Raw genomic sequence first — 25,922 nt, 5'->3', positions numbered from 1 at the left:
TTTGGCATGAATGAGGGACTGGTCCACAGAGACAATCTGTCTTTACGGAAAGACAAGAAGGGGGAAAAAGCTATAAGGGTTTGTAACCCTGAGACCCGCCTGGCAGAGGTAATGGCCACCAGGAGGATAGTTTTCCAAGTGCAGTATTTGAATGAGCTAGAGGAAGCAGGTTCAAATGATGCTTGAATTCATTTCTCTAGTACAAAGTTGAGGTCCCAAGGTGGAGCCACCAGTCTCCTGGGTGGTCTGATATGAAGGATGCCTTTGAGGAATTGTTTAGCTTCAAATCTGGAAGCTAACAGAGGATTTAGTGGTAAACAAGCAGAAATAGCTGCCAAACAACCTTTGATTGAAGAGTATGTTAGTCCTGCATTAAGCAATTCACACAGATAGAAAGGAACCAAAGGCGGGAGCACCTTCAATGGGTCCTGGTTCTTAGTATGACACCAAACAGAGACCCTCTTCCATTTGGATAGTAAGATTTTCTAGTAGTATGTTTCCTGGCCTCCTGCAGTACTTGAAGCACAATCTCAGAGTAAAGAAGTCTGAATGGTATTAGGGCTCTATCACCCACAGTGTTAACTGGAGGGTTTCCAGATGTGGGTGAAGGAGTGAGCCCTTGTTATGTGTTAACAGGTCCACTCAGTGGGGTAACTTCTGGGGATTGCCCTTGGCTAGCTGAAAGAGAAGGGGGAACCAATGCTGTCTTGGACAATAGGGAGTCACCAGCAAGATTTTTGGCTTTGCCAGTTGGACTTTCAACAGGACTTTGTGGGTGAGTGGAAGAGGAAGGAATGTATATAGGAGTTTCCTCTTCCATGGTATTGAAAGTGTGTCCACTCTCCATGCCTGAGGATGGTATTCTCTGGCACAAAACCGAAGAAGCTGTTTGTTCATGGGGGAGTGGAATACCCCACTGGTGGACAATGTCTAAGAACACATACCTGTAAAGCATCCATTCGTGGGATTGTGTCCTGGATTTGCTTAGGGTGTCCGCCACTGTATTCTAGCTGGAGGGGATGTACACAGCTTGGAGAAATACATTTAGATGACTAGCTAGACCTCATACCTACATGGCTAGTCTGCACAGGAGATCGGATCTGGTACCTCCCTGCTTGTTTATGTACCACAAGACTGTCATGTTATCACTGTGTACATGTAACCTCCCTGCTCTGATCAGTGATTTGAAGGTATGGAGGGCTAGAATTAGTGCCCTTATTTCTCTCACATTTATGTGTTCCTTTATTTGGGAGGGAGACCACTGTCCTTGAGCCGTGTGGAGGTCTAAGGCCATCCCCCAGCCCATATCCGAAGCATCCGTAAATAAGGTCTGAGTAGGTGGCAAAGAGTGAATGGGAAAGCCTGGGTTTAGAGACAGCTGTGAGATCAACCACTGGAGCTCCTGCTTTAGATATGGGAGGAGCAGAATCAGGTGTTCTAGATGGTGAGCATGCTGAGACCATACTGATTTGAGGAGCCATTAAAGTTTGCTCATGTGAAGCCTTGCCAGAGGAAGCACTGTGATGGTGGAAGCCATTAGGACCAAGAGCCTGAGGAAATGGCAGAAATCTGCTTTAGGTGGAGTGTCTCTGCAAAGATTAGTGAGATCTACAGAGCCTTGGGAGGTGGGAGACACTCTAGCATTCTCAGGGTTTGGAATCTGCATCCCAGAAATATGACATCTTGGGCTGAGTCCAGGGATGATTTCTTGAAGTTGAGGGCAAATCCCAGGCTTTAAAGAATGGCAATTGCTATTTGGGGGGATTTGTTCAATTCTGCTTGAGAAGTGGCTTGGATTAAGAAGTCATCCGGGTATGGGTAAATTAAGATCCCTTGGAGCCTGCAGAAGGCTACTACTGGGGCTAGACATTTTGTTAAGACTCTCTGATCTGTAGAGAGTCGCAAAGGTAAAGCAGAGAACTGATAGTGCGAGGATCCCACAGAAAATCGTAGGAATCTCCTGTATCTGTGATGAACTGGGATATGGAGGTAAGCATCCTTGATATCTACTGAAGCTAGAAATGCCTGAGGAAGGACAGGAGGAAACAATGTTTGTAGGGTTAACATTTTGAAAGAGGGGACTGTGAGGAAATCATTGAGGTAGGAGAGATCTTGGATTGGTCTCAAGGTTCCTTCCTTCCTGGGAACTAGGGAAAGACAGGAGTAAAAGCCCATTCCCTCTTTCCCACAGGGAACAGGTTCTATGTACCCTGTTGTAGGAGTTGTAGTAGAACTGGTGGGAAAAGGGGGAGCTGATCTTTTGGTTGTAGGGGAATTTCCCTGAAGGTAGGCACTTTATGCCAAACCATGAAGTAACCCCTTTTATGATACTTAACACCCAAGAGTCCTGAATGATGAATTCCCAGGAAGGAAGGGAGAGGGAAAAGTATTGGGACATGGGAATTAGGTTGTTGCAAGAGTCATGAAGATGAGCCCATTCGATCAGGAAAGGGATGCTTGGTTATATGAGGGACAGAAGCAGAAGAGGGGGGAAACTGCTGGGTCTTCTTTGCCCACTTTTGGGGTCTAGATTGAGATGCTCTGGCATGCCTGTGTACGAATGTTTGTTTCACAGGATAATTCTAGTGAAATAAAGGCACAGGGGATACCAAAATGTGATTCAGATCCTGAAGCTCTTTGCTTTTTTCATGCATAGATTTGAATAGCTCTACGGAAGGTTTCCCAAACAGGGCAATATAATCCAGGGAGACATCCATCAGTTTTGCCTTGATATCCTCAAGTAGAGGCAGAAGCCTTAGTCAGGCAAATCTTCTAAGGGCAGAAGAGGAAGCGCAGCCCTATAGGAAGCTTCTACTGCATCATAGGTGCACTTGATAGAATATCTGGCTACCTGAGAGGAGGTGGCAAGGAGAGAGGATGCCAGGGCCTTAATGAAGAATAAGGCATATCTTATACCAATTTTGAGACCTGGGAAAGGAGTTCCAAGTTGTACTTGGTCATGTGGTCTGATAATTTAAAGCTCTGAAGGCCAGTGCAGCAGACGTATAGATTTTCTTTCCCAGTCTCTCAGTCTGCTGTCTTTATCTGAGGGTAGCAGAGAAGAGGAAGGAATGGACATGGAGGCCTTATCAGAGGCAACAGAAATAACTGAAGGATCTGCAGCAGGTGCCTTAAAAAGGGATTGGCAGTCCTTGGGTACTTTGTAGTACCTATCAGTTTTTTTTAGGAGCTGGAGGCTGTGAGTGTGGGTTGGTGGTAGTGGATGCAAAGGCATCCAGAAATGCAGGGATTACAGGAGGGATAGCTGAAGGACTGAGGGTCTGAAACTGGAGGAGGTCATAATAGCACTAGTGGATCTAGCACATCTTTGTGGAGTCCCACCTGAAGTGGTCCTGCATTTTTGAGATAGTCTAATCGAAATAAATCTCCTCCATGGGGGAATCTGTCCCACTGGAGTCCTCTTCAGGGAAGGGATAATCCAAAAAGGAGGGAATTTGGGAGGAATAATTCAATTCCTCATCCTCCTTCTCAAAAGAGAAGTCTTCATCAGAGGTAAGATGGAGCCTAGGTCTCTTCCTAGTGGAAGACGGCCTGGGCAGAGGGAAAGCAGCTTGACCTCACGGAGGTCTAAGGGCCATAAAGGTCTTGAAGATGCCTTCAGAAAAGTTCAACCATTCCTTCTGTGCATCAGGGGAAGGAGTGACATGTTTGTTTTTTTTTGTTTCATCTTTGCAGGCATATCTATGAGATGCAAAGAAGGAGGGCAAGACATGTGCCTGCACTCAACAATATCGGATTCAATATTCTCCCTAATGACAATCTGGGTAATCCCCCTAGGAGCCTCTGACACTATAAACCTCAGTTCCCCCTAAACGTCAGAGGCCAACATATGAGAAGCCTCTCTGGACGTGCAAAAGTGCAGAGCCAAGATGGCCTGTGAAGCAGGCTCCATCTGTGGATCCAGATGTCACGAGTCACAAAAGATACTAAAATTCCCCAAACTTGCCATATTTATGCTACTCATTGATAAGTTTACATGTTGCCCACACAAAAACAGGCAATACCATTCCCAAAAAGTAGTCCAACCCAGTTATTACTGCTAAATAAAACTGAAACATGGACTACATCTCCCATTAGTTACAATGTAAGAAAACAAAGAAAATTAAGTACTTAGAATCATAACTGATGACAAAGGTGTAGTAGCATGTTCAACCTCCATAACAAAATTACTATGGCTGTCAGGTATTTGGACAGCCCAGTAAGTAAAGCTTTCCTGGGCCACCAAGCACCCTATCATATAACAAACTGTAATGTGAGCTTCTCTATAACCTTTGTTAAGACATGTGAAGGTGTCCAGATTCAAAGAGAGATAGAGACTTGAGATTAACTATGCCTGAGGTAGTGGAAGGTTAGTGAATATGTTGCTTAGAACTAAACTTATCCTACAGCTCTATCTTTATGGTAAGTATATAACTTATATCTATAGGAGGAGGTCCATCCCCTGCAAGAGCAGGACATAGTCCCAATCAAATCCTCCTGGGTGATGATCTCTGTGGGAACATAACACTATTAATGGTGACCACAAAGGAAGACCTGGACCCAAACATCACTACCAGCTTATAGTGCCCTGTAAAAGTGTTGTGATTAGATTAAGTAGCTGCTCCACAGAAATTATCCAGAGCTGTGTTCAAGGAAAAAAGCTGGAGAAGTGGCAACTGCTTTAGTAAGTGAGTCTTCAGTACTATAAAAAGGTATTTACAATACTTACTGTGACAAAACTGTTTACGATTAAGACAATCGTCTTGCTAAAATGATCTTGGATTTTTTTTTTCAAGCTTTCCTCTGAAAAAGAGCCAAATAACCTGCCTATCATTAAGAAGAGACTACATTCTCAACATAAAATCTCAAGTGATGATACATGTCCACACAATGGGAGAGGAACACATTGTGACGGGCAAAATTAACTGCTTAAGTTTAGTTTTAGTGGTGTCATTTGGCATTTAGGGATTACTGCAGACAGTGACAACATCCCTATTTAAATACCACATATAGTGGCTTGAAGAAAAGTATATGCATTTCTGAAATAAGTAACCTCCATGAAAACTAATATCTTCCAGGAAAAGTGTTTCAAAAATCTGTTCTAACTGCAGTTTCAAAGGCAGATGAGATGAGTTTCCAAACAAAGCACATTGTCCATAGGGACAAAGGATTCCTTAAGAAGGGTCAACATAGGTAGGTGTTCTTCAAGAAGGCTATGCAAACTTCAATTGATACCACTGAGGAGTAAAAACTGGAAAGAAAATTAGAAGGTGCTGTTAGATGCAGTGTGATGGAGGAGTAACCCAGTCCACAATCTAAAATCTTGGAAAGGTAAATGATAAAATATGGAAAAGTGGCTGAGAGAGTTAAGTCCTTTAAGAGTGGTCCATATAGACAAAGGGCTGAGAGAGTTAAGTCCTTTAAGAGTGGTGCATATAGACAAAGTCCATTTCTCTGTATATGTCTTTCAAGTGTTTAGCTTTTGAGAAGATAAGACATCTGAAAAAAATCAAGGCGAGAAAAAAGGGCAATAATGGAAATGGAGGTGGCAAATGATCTGACAAGGGAGAATGTCCAGGTGATGTTTGGCAGATGTGTGAGTGGATTTCTGGAGGAATGCAATCCTACGTGTTTCTCCAGCAGATGAGGTAAAAGTAGAGGAAAACAAATCCAGCAGGACCACTAAGGGGCTATGAGAATGACTATGGACTAATGATAACTCTTCTTTCTGGATGAATCTCAACATTAAAGGAAACAAGAGGGAAAGCACAGGGGCAGTCTGTGAACCATAGCATCCCCATTGCACTTCCTTGGAGAAAGTGAGAAAGGAACAGATGGGCTGAGTTACCCCATGAGGTATCTGCAAGAAACACCTGAGGCTGTTCACTTGAGAAGTGGCCTCTCCTGCAATATTTGCTACCACAAAGTTGTTGGAGTGAAAGGTCCACTCACGCACCCTTATGGCTTCTCAACCCAAGGGATAAGACCAAGCTTTCATCAAGGTCTGATGTACAAAACCACTATCACATCAGTGGATGGCAAGAATACCCTGAGGGAGGCAGTGCTAAAAGAAACAAAGCCTAACAAGAAACTGCCCTTAACTTCTGGACTGTGATATGCTGGACAGATTTAGAAAATGCCAGGACACCCTGAACTACCTGCAAATTGTGAATTTCCATCACCGCCTGGGGGGGGGGGGGGGCACATTTAAGTTGACTGTGGACCATGGAATAAATAACTGAAACAAGTTCCCTTTATTTTAAGATATGATAGTCCTGTCTATCACTGAAAGTATCACTCATATGCTGTAGAAATCTGAATTTGTTATGAAATAAAAATCAGATATCTGGGTCACTGAAACTGATTGACTAATGCAGTACCTTCATGGTGAGTCTGTCACAAAGCGCCACTGGAAATAATGTTGCCAAGAGATCCAGAATGATGAACTGAGACCCTACTGGAGTACAATAGGACAGAAACTTGGGACTGAAGGGACACTATCTACTCCACTGGAAGATGTCCTCTGCAATATAGTGCCGAAAACTGCACCCAGTGAATATGAGCAGCTGGGATGGGGTCAACTGTGACTATGCAAGATTCACTATAATACTAACAAATTAAACATTCTTATCAGAGACTCCTTTGCTACAGTTACAGACTGAAATGAAACATCAGCTAGCAGCCTATAACCTGGCTCTGTTGTGCACAGTGATAATGTTTCGACTGCAACTCAAGTGACCCCTGTTCAGTTAGTGGCTTGAGCAATGAGAAGTCGGGAAGAACGGGAAATGAGTGGCTAGAACTTTCCCATCCTGAGGGGTGGATATGGTGATTCCCAGCAAGCTCTCCTGTTCTGTAGGCAGAGGCCTTAAGCACAGAAAGCAGGTACAACTAGTCAGAATGATAAGCACTACTGATAACAAAAACCAGTGATGGTAGCCTTTGTCTTCCCATGTCAGGGAGTGCACATGCTTTGATGGAAGGAAATGGTAGTCCATGTGGTAATGCAGGCATGCACATCACCAGAAGGGGTAGTATTAGGGCCATACAGAAAAACACCCTCATAGTTTACATCCTAAAAGATGTACAGCTAATAAGGGGGCTTGCACCACGTAGTTACTCGCCCAGGTGCAACTATGATCGGTCTATAAAGGGCCCCGATCCCGGGTCCGACTTACTTGGGCAAGGATGTGAACCACCAGAGGAGCAGACAGGAAGAGCCAGTGAGAACAGCCACAAAGTACACTTGTGGCTGAATGGATGAATACTTCTTCTGCGTGTCTTGCCTTGTACTGTACAGAACTGGGAATGTTTCTAGTAAGGGGACAGAATGAGCTGACTCTCATGAGAGGAAGGCTCGACAGTCTTCTAACATGCAGGCAAAAAGCATAGAGAGAAAAAAAGCAGTTTTCTGGGCATGGGAAAACTCTTTGCTCCCTGCACTATAAAAGCTCAAGTAGTCCAAATGGAAGTGTTCAAAACTGGCAATTACTGACCAATACTCAAAAACAGAAACATTTCCTCAACTCCTCAGCAATCCTGATACAAAGGTAGTTGTCTCTGAGGTGCAAACATCACATCCGGTATTCAGAAAAACATGGAAAAACTGACTGCATTGCAGCCATGGTAAAGGTTTCCCTGGAGATAAAGATGTTTAGACTGCTTTCATTTAGAAATGTCCTGAGGTCCTTTGTCTTTTTAGGCATTGAAAGGAATATGAAATAAAATTCTAACCATTTATGGTCTAGTGAGACTTCATGAATAGCTCTTTTCTTGAGGAGGATAAACTTATTCCTTTCTTGTCGGGAATACTTCCAGGGATGGGATGTCAGGTAATGGAAGAGATGAAGGGATGGGTTGAACTGAATGGTATTATATAATACCTGGATATCTGTATCATTAACTGTATGTCTGTTGTGATAGATTCAATGAATACAGTTGGAGGGATAGATCCATCAATGCTATCAGACACGGTCAATCAGACAAGAATGGAAAACTGCTGTATATCTGAGGGCCAAGACATTTTTCTTTGGGACAGCAACTATACTAGAAGTTGCCTTGCCTGAGAGGTTTTGCCCCAGCTTGCTGCTGGAATTTATACTGTACTGCAGACCTAAGTTACATGTGCTGCTTGTTGCTCTGCATCCTGGAGAAACAGTTTGGACAGCTGAACTGTCATGCCTATAACTGCCAATGTTTGCCCTCTTTCTCCATGCTCTCTGGGTATGACCTACCTTTGGGATATGAGAACTCAGGGAGGGGTTCATCCATGAAAATTGCCTTTGTGTCCTCAGCAAAGTCAGTGAGATGGAACCACTTGTGCAGACCTTTAATTATCCCACCTCCCAAAGATCTGGTTGTGCATTCTGCAGCATAAATAATGTACATATTAAAGCTGGTCATACTGGAAGGAGTTGTATAATGGGACAGCAACCTGGCAACCGCTCAGGTGTACATTGAATTTCGTCAGAAATGTCACACTGAAAATCTACTATGTTGGTTACACGATTCAGAAACTCTATGGGGAAGGTGGTGGACATGTTCAATCACTTCTCTGGCCTGTTCATTGCTCTTGATTCTTTATCAGGGGAAAGGACAACTGGGGTCTTAGGAGTTGGTAATTTTTTAAAGATTACTCCTGAAACAGTGGAGTCAGACGTGGAAAACTGACCAAAGTTCTTATCTCTTGAGCACTAGATTACTGTACTGGGGCTTTTCAAAGACACCTATGTGGCACCTTCAGGATGTCCACCAATGGAGGCATCACCCAGGAGGACTGCTGAGCAGACAAAAAGATCTTCTGTGGTATCCTTAACAGAGAGGATGATGGGTAAGTGAGCTATCCTTTTACAGAAGTATTAATTCTATATCCTTCCCAAACCTGGGATCAGGTAGGGGGATACAGGAAAGCTAGCATCTTCGCTATCATCTTAATCTGCTAAGGGGACTCAGGAAAGGAGCTAATGTGCTACTATTTACACAAAAGTCTGCAGTGTCTTTTTGGTGTTTTTTGGTGTGCAGTTCTACTACAAGGGACAAAAAATGCTTGAGGAAAACTGATGATTAATGAAAATACAAATTCTCAAACACATATTCTCTACACTCAGATATCTGACTCCAAAATTATCTAATAAACCACCTCTGATTTGATGCAAGTACCTCATCTATCAGCACAAACACCAGTGCATCTCTGTCATCTATTAATTCATGAATCTTCTGAAACATCTTTGTCACAAGCTTCCCACTCTATAAGAAAAGAACAAAAGGTGTTTTCAATATTAAATCGCTGAATATTTTCAGATAATTCTAAAGCATTTTAAAGTATGGCAAACAGAGGTAATAAAAATTTCAACTTTCAGAAACATCTAAAGAAAGCATGCAAACTTATATAACTTCCACTGTTTAAGAATGTTTATTCATTTTCTTATGCCTTCAGATCATAATGCGACAAAGCAGAGACTATCCTTGCAATCAACAAGGGCAAGGCAAAAACCTAGGCACTCACTTTAGGATGGACGGACACACACACAAGTGCACGGCTGTAGTTCACAGGATCATATATGGAACATATTTTTATTACATTTTCACAAAAAAGTGGCTAGTGGTAAACTGTGAAACGATGTTACAAAGGAAATGATGGTCTTACAATAAAACTTGGTTTCTTTCAAGTAAAAGAGCAACTTCGGTTTCGAAAAAATACAAATACTGATAAAAACCAACAGGACTAAACTATAGTCATCTTTCCTTCTCCAGGGTCAAAGAATTTCCATTCTCTAAGCATTAGACTAAAAGATTTAGCTTAGCAGGAAGTGTTTGGCCTGCAAAAGGAACTAAATGTGCCTACCAGCTAAAGCAGCAGCAGTAAAAAAAAAACATTTCTTTTTTACTAGGATATAATTATCACATACAGTTAAACTACAGATTCCAAATTCAAATTTTAGATGTTCTCTTGTTCATATTTTTCCTTTATAACCTGTCGACTATACATGCTTTTTATTCATTTAATCAGACCCTGACTAAAGATGGTTAATATCTAAAAGGAACCTCCTGCACGAAGGCAAATGCACGGCTCAGACCAAATAACCAACAAACCAAAGAATACAGCCAGCATACTGTGACCTGAAAACTTTTATTAATAAATAAACAACAAAAAAACAGACCGGTTTCGGCTGGAAAATATCACAGCCTTCCTCAGTGTGAAACAAATACATCAATCATTGTTGTTTAAATATACTCATCTTGAAGCTTATTGGTTCTTCCTAAAATTGTTCATTGAGGCCAGGTGAGAATAATCCCCCTAGCTTGACAATCCACTTTTTTTCTTTAGCATTTAAAATGGAATGCCAACTAGTCTTATTTGAACGATTCCCTTTTATAATATCAATCACCATAAAAGAAAATTTGGCAGTTTTATGTACCAAATGATGTTTGAAAAGTGCATTATTAACCTTTTTATTCTTAATATTGCTGATGTGTTCTGATATTCTTAGTCTAAGTGGACGGGAAGTTTGTCCAATGTAGAATGAGCCGCAATTACATGTGGCCAAATATACAAGCCAATCACTGCTGCATTTGGCAAAAAAATTCAGATCATAAACCAGAGCACAATTTCTGCTAGAAAACTGTTTTGATTTACATGCATAATCACAATTGGTGCAGTGGCCACAAGGAAAACAACCAGTCAATGTAGTCTGTAAAAATTGTGAGTGATTGTTCACATTACTACGTTTGTAATGACTGAAACAGGAACTGAGATTTCTACCTTTACGAAACGAAAATAAACATCTATCTGGTATAATACTAGCCACCTCATAGTCACACTGCAACATATTCCAGTGTCTATGCACACTTTGGATCAAAGTGTCCGAGTTTCTGGCATAAGTAGTTACAAACCTAATGGGTTGTGATGCAGTGACTATATGATCCTTATAACTCAATAATGCCTGTCTGCCAAGTGTATTGACAAAATTACTGGCCTTCACCACATGTCCCATACTATAACCACGAGATCTAAATCTGCTGGTCAATTCCTTTCTTTGTTGTTGGAAGGAGGATTCATGAGAGCAAATGCGCTTTATTCTAATAAATTGTGATTTGGGAATGTTGCGTGCAATATGTGGCGGGTGAAAACTGGAGGCATGGAGGACAGTATTATACTGGGGGTACTTCCTGAATACTTCTGTACCTAATGTGTGGCCAGGTAATCTGTTGATTAATACATCCAAAAAAGTAATAGTATTCAGATCATAATGGATAGTGAATTGTAGACCCCATGTATTGTTGTTCAAATAAGATATAAAATCGATTAATTGATATTCATCGCCCTTCCACACCATCCAACAGTCGTCCAAGTAACGTCTCCAGATGTCAATATATTCAAGAAAAATATTGTTTTGGCAGTCATAAATGATGTATTTTTCAACATAGGCCATGAATAAGTCCGCATATATCGGGGCAAATGATGCCCCCATTGCTGTGCCTTTTGTTTGCCAATAGCAAATATCTTGATAAAAGAAGACATTACTGGTAAGAACATGTTTTGCTAAACCAACCAGAAATTAATTGAAGTCTGGTAGATACAAGCCCGCCACCTCTAGTCAGTAAGCCAATGCATCCAAACCTGCTTGATGAGGAATATTAGTATATAAAGCGCTAACATCAAGCGTGCACATGAACCAACCAGGTTCGAGTTGAGTATCTGAAATGATTTCTAAAAAATTTGTGGTGTCTTGCAAACGTGATCGTACTACATATAACAAGGGCTTCAGATGTTTAGTAAGGTATAGGGACAATGGTTCTGTAATGTACCCCTTCCCTGATACAATCGGTCTACCAGGTGGGGTTACAGGGTCCTTATGGATTTTCGGTAGGAAATAAATATACTGAGATGCCGAATCTTGAATCATAAGCTGCTGCATAGTATCATTAGTAATGATAGCTTCATCCCTGGCCCAAACCAAAAAATCATCAATCTGTTACTTAAACCTGAAAGTCAGATTAACAGGCATTACCAAATAGTATCTCTGATCAGAAAAAAGAAGTTATGTTCTTACCATAACATTCCATGTGGAGTGTTCATCTCGCCTTTGTTCTTACACACGGGTTCGGAGCCGATCCTCGGCTCCGAGTCGGCCGCATAGCAAAGCTCTGCATCTTAGAGAAGCTCGAGACCAGGCTATATCCCACAATCCTCCCTGCCATTACTCAGATCTAGTTTGCAGGCAAACCAGACTAACAATAAACCTGAGGTGCTAAGGCTACATACTGCTACAAAAATTCAGAGACCATCTCACTGACAAATAAACTAAAGGGTAACGAATATATACCCTATGAGGTAAAAGGTAATATATATATATATATATATATATATATATATATATATATATACCCGGAAGAGGTAAAGACATGTGGACCAGACTCTAGTCCTACTCGTTCTTCCAAACACGTGAGGGAGGGAAGGGGGGGAATGTAAGAACAAAGGCGAGATGAACACTCCACATGGAACGTTATGGTAAGAACATAACTTCTTTATGTGAGAGTGTTCAATCTCGCCGTTTGTTCTTACACACGGGTAGCGCCCCTAGCTCCGTCACCCTGAGTGACTCATGGAAGAACGTTCCTGAGCACAGTGGAACCAAAAGATGTCCTGTCTTTGGAGGCTTTGTCAACCCTATAATGAGCGATGAAAGTATGTGGTTTAGACCACGTGGCTGCTGCACAAATCGTGTCCAAAGGCAGGCGAGCTGCATGAGCCAAGGAAGTGGAGACAGACCTAGTAGAATGGCCTTTAGGTTTGGTGGGCAAGGCCTGATTTGACTTAGAATACACAAAGGCTATACAATCAGTAAGCCATTTAGAAAGCGTACGCTTTGTAACTGCCATGCCCTTTTTATTGTCTGCAAATGCAACAAAAAGTTGATCTGTTTTTCTGTAGTCTTTAGACCTGTCCAAATAAAATCTTAGCTGTCTGTGGACATCTAACTTGTGCAGCATATATTCCAACTTGCTGGTATGGTTTTTGAAGAAAGTAGGGAGTTCAATGGACTGATTAATATTTATGACAGAACATACCTTAGGAAGGAAGGACGGATTTGTTCAGAAGAAACTCTATCTGGGTGGAAAATTAAGTAAGGCGGTTTAATTGACAGTGCTTGCAGCTCTGACACTCTCCGAGCTGAAGTAACCGCTACAAGAAAAAGAGTCTTCCACGACAAAAACTTCAGGAGGCAAGAAAGAGGCTGGTTTGAAGGGTGGCAACATTAGTTGTGACAACAACAAATTTAAATTCCATGGGAATAAAGGGTCTCTGACGGGCGGTCGAAGATGGAAGGAACCTTTCATAAAAGCCTTACAAAGCCTGTGGGACATAATAGAAGAACCGTCCTCACCAACATGGAAGTTGGATATGGCCGCCAACTGTACTCTTAGTGTGGAAGTAGAGGCTCCTTCGTGGAAAAGGATGGATAGAAATTCTAGAACTTTATGTAAAGGAGCAACCAGGGGGTCCAAGTGTTGACTAGATGCCCAGTACACAAAGCGTTTCCATTTACTTTTGTAGAGTTTTGTGGTGGAAGCCTTATGAGAGGCAACCAAAATGCATTGAACTGCCAGAGAAAGTAGATCAGACCTGGCTAGGCGGGGAAGTGGAGCAGCCAAGCTGCTAGTTTGAGGGATAGAAGAGACGGGTGAGGAACTCCCGATGAATGTGTCAGTAGATCTGGTACTGGGTCCAGGATCCACGGTTCCTCTGTTTGATGGGCTCGAAGAAAGGGGAACCATATCTGTCGAGGCCAGAATGGGGCTATGAGTATATTTGTCCTTTCCAGGTTCATGGCTTTCTGAAGAAATTTGGGAATCAAGGGGGTAGGTGGGAATGCATATAGGAGACCCGGGGGCCAATCGTATCAGTGCTTCCTGGGGACATCCCCTGAGGGGTAGAAGGGCAAAATAGCTTCTGCATTTGGTATTCATCGGGGAGGCGAATAGATCGCAGCAAGGCTGGCCCCATTTGCGGAAAATTCTTTCCGCCACCTGTAGTTTGAGGGACCACTCGTGAGGTAACAGGATGGCTCTGCTCAACCTGTCCGCAATGACGTTGGATGACCCCGGATGTGCGTTGCTATCAGAAAGCGACCCGTGGACTCTGCCCATTGCCAAATTCTCATGGCCTCTCTGCATAATGGGTAAGATCTGGTTCCCCCTTGTTTGTTTATGTACCAGACTACAGACATGTTGTCTGTCTGAACTGCTACTGTCCCTAGAGGTAGGAGGGTTTGAAAGTGTTGCAACGCCAAGAACACCGCCCTCATTTCCAGAACATTTATGTGCAGGTTGTACTCGATGTTGGACCATTCCCCTTGGACTGTTCTTCCCTGAAAAAGTCCCCCCCACCCTATCAGGGAAGCGTCCGTGGTTATAGTGGCCATCGGATTCGGTAGAACAAATGGACGACCCATAGTGAGATCCTGACTGGACACCCACCATGAGAGGTCTCTCTTGCAAGAATCTGTTATCAGAATCTCGTGCATTAGGGGTAACTGCTGGAACGACCACTGCGTGAACAGCAGCCATTGGAGGAGCCTCATGTGCAATCTCCCCATGGAAACCGCAATCAGGGACGCTGCCATGAGTCCCAAAACCTTCAACACCAATTTGGCCGGGGCTTTCCAGCATTGCAGTAGAAGAAGAACCTGTTCCTTGAGGGATGAAGCCCTTACTTGAGGGAGCTTTACCAATGTTAAGCGCGTATCTAGGTCCGCTCCGATGAATGAAATATGCTGTGAGGGCAGTAAGACAGATTTTTCGAAGTTTATGGAAATCCCTAGGTGGGAACAAAGGTTGACTGTATAGTTTCTGGCTTGTATGAGGCGACGCTCGGTGGTGGCGGTGAGGAGCCAGTCGTCCAGATAGGGAAACACCCGGAATCCTAGACATCTCAAGTGAGACGCTACCACTGCCATGCATTTGGTGAATACCCTGGGGGCTGAGGTGAGCCCAAAGGGCAGGGCTCGAAATTGAAAATGACTGGCTCCCAGCCGGATGCGCAGGTGATCTCTGGACGGTCTGGCCATCTTGATGTGGCAGTACGCGTCCTTGAGATCTATCGAGCACATCCAGTCGTCCTTCTGCAAAAATGGAAGGATCGATTGAAGCATGACCATCCGGAACTTTTCCTTCTTCACGAAGGTATTGAGATTGCTGAGATCCAAAATGGGTCTCCAGTCCCCTGTCTTTTTTGGAACTAAAAAGAACCTTGAGTAAGTTCCGGATCCTTTTTGGTCCGCCGGGACTGGCTGAATGACTCTCTTTTTGAGCAGCTTTGAAATTCCTATTGCTGCTGGGCCTCGCAGATGGGGTGGCACATCTGGAGACCTTCTTTGTTGGGGTGGAGTTGACATAAAGGGTATTTTGTATCCTCTGGTTACAATGCTTTTTACCCAGGAGTCTGAGGTGAGAGTTAGCCAGGCCTGTGGGTATAAAGCCAAGCGACCCCCGACTGCCTCCAGAGCAGGACAGTCGGGCCCCCATTCAGGAGTGCTGGAAAGGCTTACCAGGGATAGTATCCCTGTCGCCTTGGTTCTGCGGACCCCCTCTGCCGCCGGGGCGGCGTCTTCCATGTCTGCCCCCCCCTCTGCCTCTGGGGGGGGGGGGGGTTCACTCTGTGTGGCCTGGAAAGATCCCTGAGTTCTACGGAACCACATTTTTCTGCCTCGTTGCCCTTTGGGGTACGGTCTAGATGGAACGGAAAAACGGACTCCGACAGCAGACAAAGTCTTTCCTTCCTGCTCACACCAAGTTAATGTCTCTTTCACTTTGGGCCCAAAAAGAGTGGCACCATCAAAGGGGGCGTTGGCGAAAGAAGACTTGAAGGCTTCCGCAAAAGAGCACAGCCGCATCCAGGATTGTCTTCGTAGAGCAATCGCTGAAGCTGCGGCCCTACTTGACCCTTCAGCCACATACGAGATGAACCTCATGGACGAGTTCACTACGGAGGTAAGGGTGTTAAGTTGTGCTGTTACCTTATCTGAAACAGCAGCATCTGTGTTACCCTGGAGGGTATCTCTCAGCTCCTTGATGAGATCCCTCTGTAGTCGTGTAAAATGTGTCAAATAGTTTAGCGAACGCATGGAAAAAGTCGCTGAACTAAAAATGCGCTTCCCGTATCTGTCCATAGTCCTAGAATCCTTATTAGGAGGATGAACAGAAGAGGAAGACTCCGACATCTCCTTTTTAGTGGCTGCGGCCACCACCATAGCGTCAACCGGGACTCCTTTGGTGAGATAAGTCTTGTCCTGGGGAGCGGTAATAAATTTACTCGGTTTTCGAGGGACCGGTTCCACTGTGTCCGGTGTCTCCCATGCCCTTCGAGCAATCAAATCCATTAACTCATCGAAGGGCGGAGTAACCCAGGAGGTAGAAGGTTGAGCACCAAATGCCTTCAGCAACACCGACTCGTCCTCAGTGGGGGCTAGGGACTGCCAATCACCCCTCTGTTTTAAAATCTCCAAGATGTCCGCAAATGAGACATCCTCGGAGGGGGATTTTGGGGACCCCTCTGACTCATCCAAGTCAGTGGCAGAAGTTAGAGATTCCTGTGGGGAATCTAAGTGCCTCCTCTTGCACAATCTTTTCCTCGGAACCTCATCGGAGGGAGATTCCGGTGAGGCCTCCGAGGAACAGGGGGCATCCTCTGGGGATGGCTGAGACAATGGTGCTCCACGCTTTGGATGTGTCGTGGGAACAGAAACAGAGAGCGGCTCCTTAAGGGAGGGAGAAGACGTGTCCGATGAAGTGGTTGTCTGTGTAGACAAAATCTTCCTCATAAGGTCAAAAACACCTGAACCTCGGGTCGAGGACTCCCCCGGTTCCGAAGAACATGAAAGAATCCGAGACACGGGGCCCATGGGTCTCGACCCGGAGGACGGAGCCGAGCCGATCTGCGCCGAGGTCCCGAGAGGGAGAGTCGGCACCGAAAGGTCGGTACGACTCTCGGTCCTGGAACCAAGGAGAGATCGTCGACTCCGCGACTCACCTATAGGTTCCGATGGAGTCGAGGTAAATAGTGTCTATCGTGCAATGGACGGTTTCGGCACCGAGGGCTCCACTATCATCGGCTCATCCTCTTCCGGCTCCGAAGACTGGATGGGTCTCGAAGGAGGACCTGTTGGAGATAAGGGAAGGCCTTCTAGTTTCGACACCAACTGGGAGGAAACTGCAATCAATTTGGAAAGGGCTGTGTTCTCCATAAGTTTCTGCATGACACGATCCACATCAGTATCGGATAATGGTCTGGAAGATCGGGTCAAAGGGGCCGAAGATGGCACCGACCGAAGAATAGACGGTGGCGGTAGTTCCGACACCGGTTCCAAGACCTGGGGCTCAGTGAGAGATAAACGTTCGACGCTCGGCCCCGAAGTCTGTGGAACCGCGAGCGAACTTTAAAAGATGTACTCGATGCCGATGACATGGGCTCCGACATCTTCGACCCCTTCGAGGACTTAGAAGCCTGGTCAGACTTGTCCAAGGCCTCCTGGAAGGCAGGCTTAAGAAGTCCCCTGTCAATAAGTTTCCTGCGTCTATCTGTCATGACCCTCCCACTGAAGGAATGGCAAATAGAGCAATCCTCTTGCAAGTGGAGAGGGCCAAGACAGTAGACGCAGGAAGTGTGGTTGTCAGTGATGGACATTTTCTGTCCACACTGACACCTTTTAAAACCAGACTTGGCTTTTTCAGACATAACAGTAAACTGTAAAGAAGAGAGAATTTAACACTAGCTAATATTAAGGAAGAAATTAAAGCTATAGGTTAAAGAAGGGTAGGCCCCAAAAGGGAAACCTATAAAAAACTAACTACAATATACACACACACACACTATTGTATAGAAAATAAAATATCAAAAAACTATAGGAGTATAAGAACTTTTGACAACAAAAAAAAAAAGACTATCTTATCTGTCTATCAACAGTTTTCTCTGGTCCGAGCTCTCTGAACGATGTGACCCGTTGCAGCGGCAAACTAGATCTGAGTAATGGCAGGGAGGATTGTGGGATATAGCCTGGTCTCGAGCTTCTCTAAGATGCAGAGCTTTGCTATGCGGCCGACTCGGAGCCGAGGATCGGCTCCGAACCCATGTGTAAGAACAAACGGCGAGACTGAACACTCTCACATGTTGTCTTTTAGCCTCACTATCATAGTCACACCAATTTAGTAGTACTACAGCCCCACCTTTATCAGCAGAGATAATAACTATATCCCTGTTGTTCTGTAGCTCCAGAATAGCTTGTTTCTCAGCCAAAGTAATATTGTTTGATTTACACCATATATCAGAGCTGGAAAAATGAAGATCTTTGAGAACGCTATTCTGGAACTGATGTACCATGATAGCATAGGAGGAGCAAAGCTTGATTTGAGATATACAAATTTGTCTTTACTAAAGTTACCATCAGTGTCACCAAAGTATAATTTCAAATTCAGATTTCTACAGAAAGACATCACATCTTGGGGGCAATGTGTCTTCAGGAACCATGAAACCCGGAATGAAAGTCAGACCTTTATTCAAAACTGACAGATGGATGGGTGATAAAACAAAACCAGACAGATTTAAAACATTCACATTTGTATTAGCATTCAATTCTTCATTGCCATTTTCAATAGACCTTGTATATTGTGTATGCCTTCTGTGTTTGCGCCCCCCATGCTTATATCTGGGCCTACCGAAAATCCATAAGGACCCTGTAACCCCACCTGGTAGACCGATTGTATCAGGGAAGGGGTACATTACCGAACCATTGTCCCTATACCTTACTAAACATCTGAAGCCCTTGTTATATGTAGTACGATCACGTTTGCAAGACACCACGAATTTTTTTACAAATCATTTCAGATACTCAACTCGAACCTGGTTGGTTCATGTGCACGCTTGATGTTAGCGCTTTATATACTAATATTCCTCATCAAGCAGGTTTGGATGCATTGGCTTACTGGCTAGAGGTGGCGGGCTTGTATCTAACAGATTTCAATTAATTTCTGGTTGGTTTAGCAAAACATGTTCTTACCAGTAATGTCTTCTTTTATCAAGATATTTGCTATTGGCAAACAAAAGGCACAGCAATGGGGGCATCATTTGCCCCGATATATGCGGACTTATTCATGGTCTATGTTGAAAAATACATCATTTATGACTGCCAAGACAATGTTTTTCTTGAATATATTGACATCTGGAGACGTTACTTGGACGACTGTTGGATGGTGTGGAAGGGCGATGAATATCAATTAATCGATTTTATATCTTATTTGAACAACAATACATGGGGTCTACAATTCACTATCCATTATGATCTGAATACTATTACTTTTTTTGGATGTATTAATCAACAGATTACCTGACCACACATTAGGTACAGAAGTATTCAGGAAGTACCCCCAGTATAATACCGTCCTCCATGCCTCCAGTTTTCACCCGCCACATATTGCACGCAACATTCCCAAATCACAATTTTATAAAGCGCATTTGCTCTCATGAATCCTCCTTCCAACAACAAAGGAAGGAATTGACCAGCAGATTTAGATCTCGTGGTTATAGTATGGGACATGTGGTGAAGGCCAGTAATTTTGTCAATACACTTGACACACAGGCATTATTGAGTTATAAGGATCATATAGTCACTGCATCACAACCCATTAGGTTTGTAACTACTTATGCCAGAAACTCGGACACTTTGATCCAAAGTGTGCATAGACACTGGAATATGTTGCAGTGTGACTATGAGGTGGCTAGTATTATACCAGACAGATGTTTATTTTCATTTCGTAAAGGTAGAAATCTCAGTTCCTGTTTCAGTCATTACAAACGTAGTAATGTGAACAATCACGCACAATTTTTACAGACTACATTGACTGGTGAACCATTGACGGGTTGTTTTCCTTGTGGCCACTGCACCAATTGTGATTACGTATGTAAATCAAAATAGTTTTCTAGCAGAAATTGTGCTCGGGTTTATGATCTGAATTTTTTTGCCAATTGCAGCAGTGATTGGCTTGTATATTTGGCCACATGTAATTGCGGCTCATTCTACATTGGACAAACTTCCCGTCCACTTAGACTAAGAATATCAGTACACATCAGCAATATTAAGAATAAAAAGGTTAATAATGCACTTTTCAAACATCATTTGGTACATAAAACTGCCAAATTTTCTTTTATGGTGATTGATATTATAAAAGGGAACCATTCAAATAAGACTGGTTGGCATTCCATTTTAAATGCTAAAGAAAAAAAGTGGATTATTCTCACCTGGCCTCAATGAACAATTTTAGGAAGAACCAATAAGCTTCAAGATGGGTATATTTAAACAACAATGATTGATGTATTTGTTTCACACTGAGGAAGGCTGTGATATTTTCCAGCCGAAACCGGTCTGTTTTTTTGTTGTTTATTTATTAATAAAAGTTTTCCGGTCACAGTATGCCGGCTCTATTCTTTGGTTTAAAGATGGTTAAGCCAAACACTGCTGCTCCTGAATATGTACATATTTATATCTCTCTTTCTCTGACTGTGTATATTGCTTTGCAGGTTTCTTCAGCAGTCGAGCTTCAGCTGGTTAAATTCCAGGAACTCACAGCATGGACGTCAATGGCTGTACTCAGTCTGACCACTCAAACTTGAATGTGTGTTTAGTGATGCAGCAGACACACTATCTGCTAATGTCCTAGAAGGTAGACACAAGCAACTCCTCTCTGCAGATCCAGTAAGTGGGGAAGGGGAGTGGAGCAGGGGTTTTAGGTTTAGGGAGCAGCAGTGAATTTAGTGTTAGGGATGGGAATGGGGAGTTTAGGTTTAGAGAGTGACAGTGAATGGGGGGGGGCAGAGATTTTAAGTTTAGGGAGGGTGACATGGATTTTAAGTTTAGGAAGCAAAAGTGGATGGAAGAGGGAAGGGGATTTTAGGGTTAGGGAGCCACCTAGAATGGGTGGGGAAGGGGAGTTTAGGTTTAGGAAGCAATTGTGACTTTATGGTTCGGGAAAGGGATGGGAAAAAAAAGGTATGTACTCACCATAACGTTCCATCTGAGTAGTTCTACTTCATTTGTCTTTAACCTGTGGGAACTGTGGGTACCGGATCCATATCGGATCCGAGCCGGTGAATTCACTAGCATCTGCTCCGAGCTCCAAGCTCCTCCCCTTACCCATAATGCACCTCCACTACCTTCCAACCCCCAGATCGAGTTTGCTGCTACTTATACTGAGAAACCAACCTGAAAGAATACTTTATGACCTAAAACTGCAGCCAACAGGCTGTTCATATAGTAAGGTCAGGGGGAAGGAGGGGGGGGACGGCTGAAGACAAATGAAGTAGAACTACTTACATGGAATGTTATGGTGAGTACATAACTTCTTTATCTGAAGTAGTTTACTTCATTTGGTCTTCAACCTGTGGGACAGAGTCCCCAGCTACTAAACTCCTGGGTGGCCCTCATGGAAGGATATTCCGGAGCACCGCGGAACCAAAGGATGCTCTCCTTCTAGAAGTCAACTCCAATTTGTAGTGAGAGATAAAGGCATGAGATGAGGATCAAGTAGTTGCATAACCAATGCCGTCCAATGAGACTCTAGACCAAAAGGCCGCAGAAGTAGCTACTGACCTAGTGGAATGAGCTTTCACCTGACCCAGAGGAGACAAACCTTTATCCTTACAGATCTGAAGGATGCACAAGGAAATCCACCTAGCAATAGTGACCTTGGAGATAAGTTTACCCAAAAAGGGTTTAGAGAAGGACACAAACAATTGATCAGATTTACGAAAGTTTTTTGTCCTGTGTAAAAAAAATTGTAACTGTCTATGAACATCTAAGTGATTCCATTTTTGTTAGCAATATTTGGGAAGAAAATAGGTAAGTTAATGGTCTGACTGATGTTAACTTGTGATGCAACCTTTGGAAGAAAGGACAGATTGGTCCGAAGGGAAACCCTATCTTAATGGAAAATCATATATGTCTTTCGGCTTTTCCTGGTTAGGGGTCGCCACAGCAGAACTCCGGTCCGCTAATGATTGGCAGTAGATTTTTACATACTGAGTTGCCAGCCCTGACGCACAACCTTCAATGAAGATACGCCCATTCACGCATGTCGCCACACAGAAGACACTTTAGCTGAGAATCGAACAGGACAACGTTTTACTGTGAGGCGACAACACTACCATAGCACTACCACCACAGTTAATGGGAAATCATATATGGAATTTTAATAGACAAAGCTTGCATTTCTGAAACCCTTTTAGCAGAGGTGATAGCGACTAGAAATGCAATTTCCAAGACAAAAACTTAAAATCTGTGGATGCAGCAGGTTCAAATGGCGGAGCGACCAAAGCTTGAAGAATCATAGCAAGTCCCATGAAAGAACAGGATCCTTGACCGGGGGGCGTAATAGGAAAGTACCTTTAATAAAGGCTTTACACAGTCTGGAAGAGGCCAGAGAGGCAGAATTCTCACCCACGTGAAAATGAGAGATTGCAGCTAATTGAACTTTGATAGTAGAAGAGCTTGCTCCTTGTTGGAAAATATTGGCTAGGAAGTCGAGAATGGCAGAAATAGGAGCCGTGAAAGGATCTAAACTCCTTTGAGAAGCCCAAAAGGAAAAATGTTTCCATTTGCTAGGATAAATCTTCCTGGTGGAAGACTTATGAGCTGCCACCTGAATAGATCTGAATAAAAAGAATAATGCAGGAGTCCTAGCAATCAGGGGAACTGGAGCAGCCAAGCCATGAGTGTCAAACTGTCCAGGTTTGGATGAGGAACCCCCAAGGCGTGCAAAATAAGATCCTGAATGGGATCCAAGATCCAGGGCGAAGCCAGAAGATGAGACCAAAGGAAGGGAAACCATACCCGGCGAGGCCAAAATGGGGCAATGAGGATCACTTTGCTCCCATGTCGACAAACTTTTGGTAGAAACCTCGGAATAAGAGGTACAGGAGGGTAAGCATAAAGACTGGGAGGCCAAAGATGGACTAGAGCATCTCTGGGGGACTCCCCTGGCTGGGGGTTCAGAGCAAAGAACTCGCTGCACTTTGCATTGGAAGGAGATGTGAAGATATCGCAGCAAGGCTGACCCCACTCCAGAAAGATCTGCTCCGCTACTGAAGGATTCAGAGACCACTCATAAGGCATCAGAGCAGTCCAACTTAACCTGTCCGCTAGAATGTTGGACCGTCCCAGAATGTGCGTTGCTATGAGAAAGCGACCAGTGGAGACCGCCCATTCCCACACTCTCATGGCCTCGTGACAAAGGGGGTAAGATCTGGTCTCTCCCCTGTTTGCTGACATACCAGACCACTGACATGTGGTCTGATCGAATTACAATGGTTCCCAGAGGAAGAAAGGCATGAAGGGCCTGCAACGCCAATAGGACTGCTCTCATCTCCAGAACGTTTATATGCAGAATGGCCTCGACAGGGGACCACAGGCCTTGGACTGTCCTGCCCAAACAATGCCCCCCCCACCCAAGTTGGGAGGCATCCGTGGTCACTGTGGCTTGGGCAGTGGCTGGAACAAAATGTCGTCCTTCCAAGACTTCCAGAGACTACATTCACCACAGAAGGGATGACCTGCAGACTCGACTGAGTTGTATGGGATACAATAATAGAAGATCCAACAGGGACCATTGCACCGCTAGTGTCCACTATAGTACTCGCATGTGTAACCGGGCACACGGAAGGAGCATTATGGTCGTTGCCATAGAACCTAGGGCCCTTAGCAGCAATTCAGCCGAGGGAAAATGAGAACGGTAGATCGTGGAAACGTGCATCCTCAGGTTTCGCACTCTCTCCGTGGTCAGGAAGATTTTGCACTGTAGTGTGTCTATCCATGCCCCAATGTAGTCTATCACCTGGACAGGATTTAGAAGTGATTTGGATGCATTGATTGTAATCCCCAAGTGAAAAGCAAGCTTTAAGAAATAATCCCTGGTTTGAGAAAGTAAACATCTGGTGGGAGCAGTGAGGAGCCAATCATCCAGGTACAGATAGACCTGAATCCCCTGAAGCCTCAGGTGAGCCGTTACTACCACCATCACTTTGGTGAACACCCTGGGGGCTGTGAAGAGACCAAAGGGTAGGGCTCGAAATTGGTAATGATAGACTCTTAGCTGGAAGCGGAGGCACCTCCTGGAGCTTCTGTGCATCTTTATGTGATAGTAGGCATCCTGGAGGTCTAACGAGAACATCCAGTTGCTCTCTTGCAGGTACGGCATGATGGACTGTAATGTGACCATCCAGAATTTTTCTTTGACAAATGACAGGTTCAGGATAGATAGGTCCAGAATGGGCCTTAAGTCCCCCATTTTCTTTGGCACCAAAAAGAACATGCAGTAGATGCCCAATCCGGACTGATCTGGGGGGACGGGTTTGATGGCTTGTTTCTCTAGCAGCTTGGAGATTTCCAGTGCTGCTGCCTTCCTTTGCTTGGGTGGTATGTCCAGGAGGTGTTTGGGAGGAACCACAAAGGGGATAGAATATACTCTGGATATGATCTGAAGTACCAGCAGTCTGATGTTATGGACTCCCACGCCACCAGGTGCAACGACAATCGACCCGACTGCCTCCAGAGTGGAGCAGTCGGGCAACCGCTCAGGGTTGCTGTCTGGGCCTGTCCGGGAAAGGTTCTCGAGACCCAAAATTCCTCTGACCCCCTCTGCCTCTGGGCCGGCTTCTATCCTGTCCCCCTCTGCCTCTGGGGGAAGAAGACCCCCGATGTCCCTGGAATACTGTGACTTCCGGAACTTTTGCCCTCTCTGATACCGGGAAAAGGATCTTTGAGAGTTCGAGAAACAGATTCCAATGGCAGACAGTGTCTTCCCGTCTTTCTCACTCTGGACCATAAGAGGCGTTGGCAAAAGACATCTTGAAAAGTTCCGAAAACTGACATAGTCTAAGCCAGGCATTGCACCTCATGGACACACCAGACTCAGCAGCCCTAGCCGCTCCTTCAGTGGCATGTGAAAGGAGTCGCATGGACGTATTGGAGACTGCTTTTAAAGTGGCCATCTTCGCGGAGAATGTGTCTCTGTCCTCCTGCGACATGGACTTAGGGGGAGACTCAGCCAGTTCCTTGACCAGGTCGCTCTCTAGTCTCGTGACGGGGGGCCAGGTAGTTCAGCGCCCTAATGGAAAAGGTTGCTGATGCATAAACACATTTCCCTATGCGGTCCATCATCCGAGACTCTTGGTCGGGGGGTATGAACCAAGGAACTATCTTGGGCTAGTTCCTTTTTTGTGGCTGCTGCTACCACCATAGCGTCTACGGGGGAGCCCTTGTTCCATGCTGGTCTATCTGAAGGTGGACTCAAGATCTTGTCTGGACGTTTTGGGATTGGTTCCACGGTGTCCGGCTCCTTCCAGGCCCACGAGGTGACCAGGTCCATCAGGGGATCTGTGGGAGGGGATACCCAGGAGGTAGATGGGCCCATGCCGAAAGCCTCCAGGAACACGGATTCGTCAGAAGAAGGTTTGGGGGTGGACCAACCTCCTCACTGGCGTAGGATTTGCATGATGTCTCCAAAGGAGACATCCTGGGGAGGTGATCTGGGGGAACATTCCCCATCATCCAAAAGCGTGTCCTCGGTGAAGGACTTGGGGGAGTCCAAGCGCCTCCTCTTACACGTATGTTTGCTAGGCACGTCTCCGGTGGGGCTCTCCAAGGGGGAATTCGCAAGCTACTTGTTCCTCAGGGGGAACCGCCTGGGGCTCCTCGAGCACAGGCTGTCCCTCTGGTAAAACGATGCGATTCGTAGACAGAGCCGAGGAAGTTGGGGTGGAATCTGAGGAAACAGTCAAGGGTCCCAATCCAGTGGCGAGAACCCTTTCTACCATGTCGAACGCAGAGGGAGAACGAGCCTCCTGACCTACTAATAAGGAAACTGCTCTCCCCGGA

The 25,922-nt window shown here is 44.6% G+C and overlaps 1 protein-coding gene across 1 annotated transcript in view; it reads right to left on the bottom strand.

Moving 5' to 3' along the window:
• TRIP13 (thyroid hormone receptor interactor 13) overlaps positions 1-25,922 on the bottom strand; it is a 1,214,790-nt gene that overhangs the window by 661,192 nt on the left and 527,676 nt on the right. The window contains exon 9 of the mRNA XM_044065139.1: positions 9,160-9,246. Within this exon, the coding sequence (XP_043921074.1) occupies positions 9,160-9,246 (87 nt within the window). The remainder of the gene's footprint in view (positions 1-9,159; positions 9,247-25,922) is intronic.

The sequence above is a fragment of the Protopterus annectens genome, chromosome 3.part0, assembly GCF_019279795.1.
Source record: "Protopterus annectens isolate FY-2018-M chromosome 3.part0, PAN1.0, whole genome shotgun sequence".
Taxonomy (NCBI): domain Eukaryota; kingdom Metazoa; phylum Chordata; order Ceratodontiformes; family Protopteridae; genus Protopterus; species Protopterus annectens.
The sequence above is the reverse complement of the archived record's forward strand: the minus strand, read 5'-3'. Positions and strand labels throughout refer to the sequence as shown.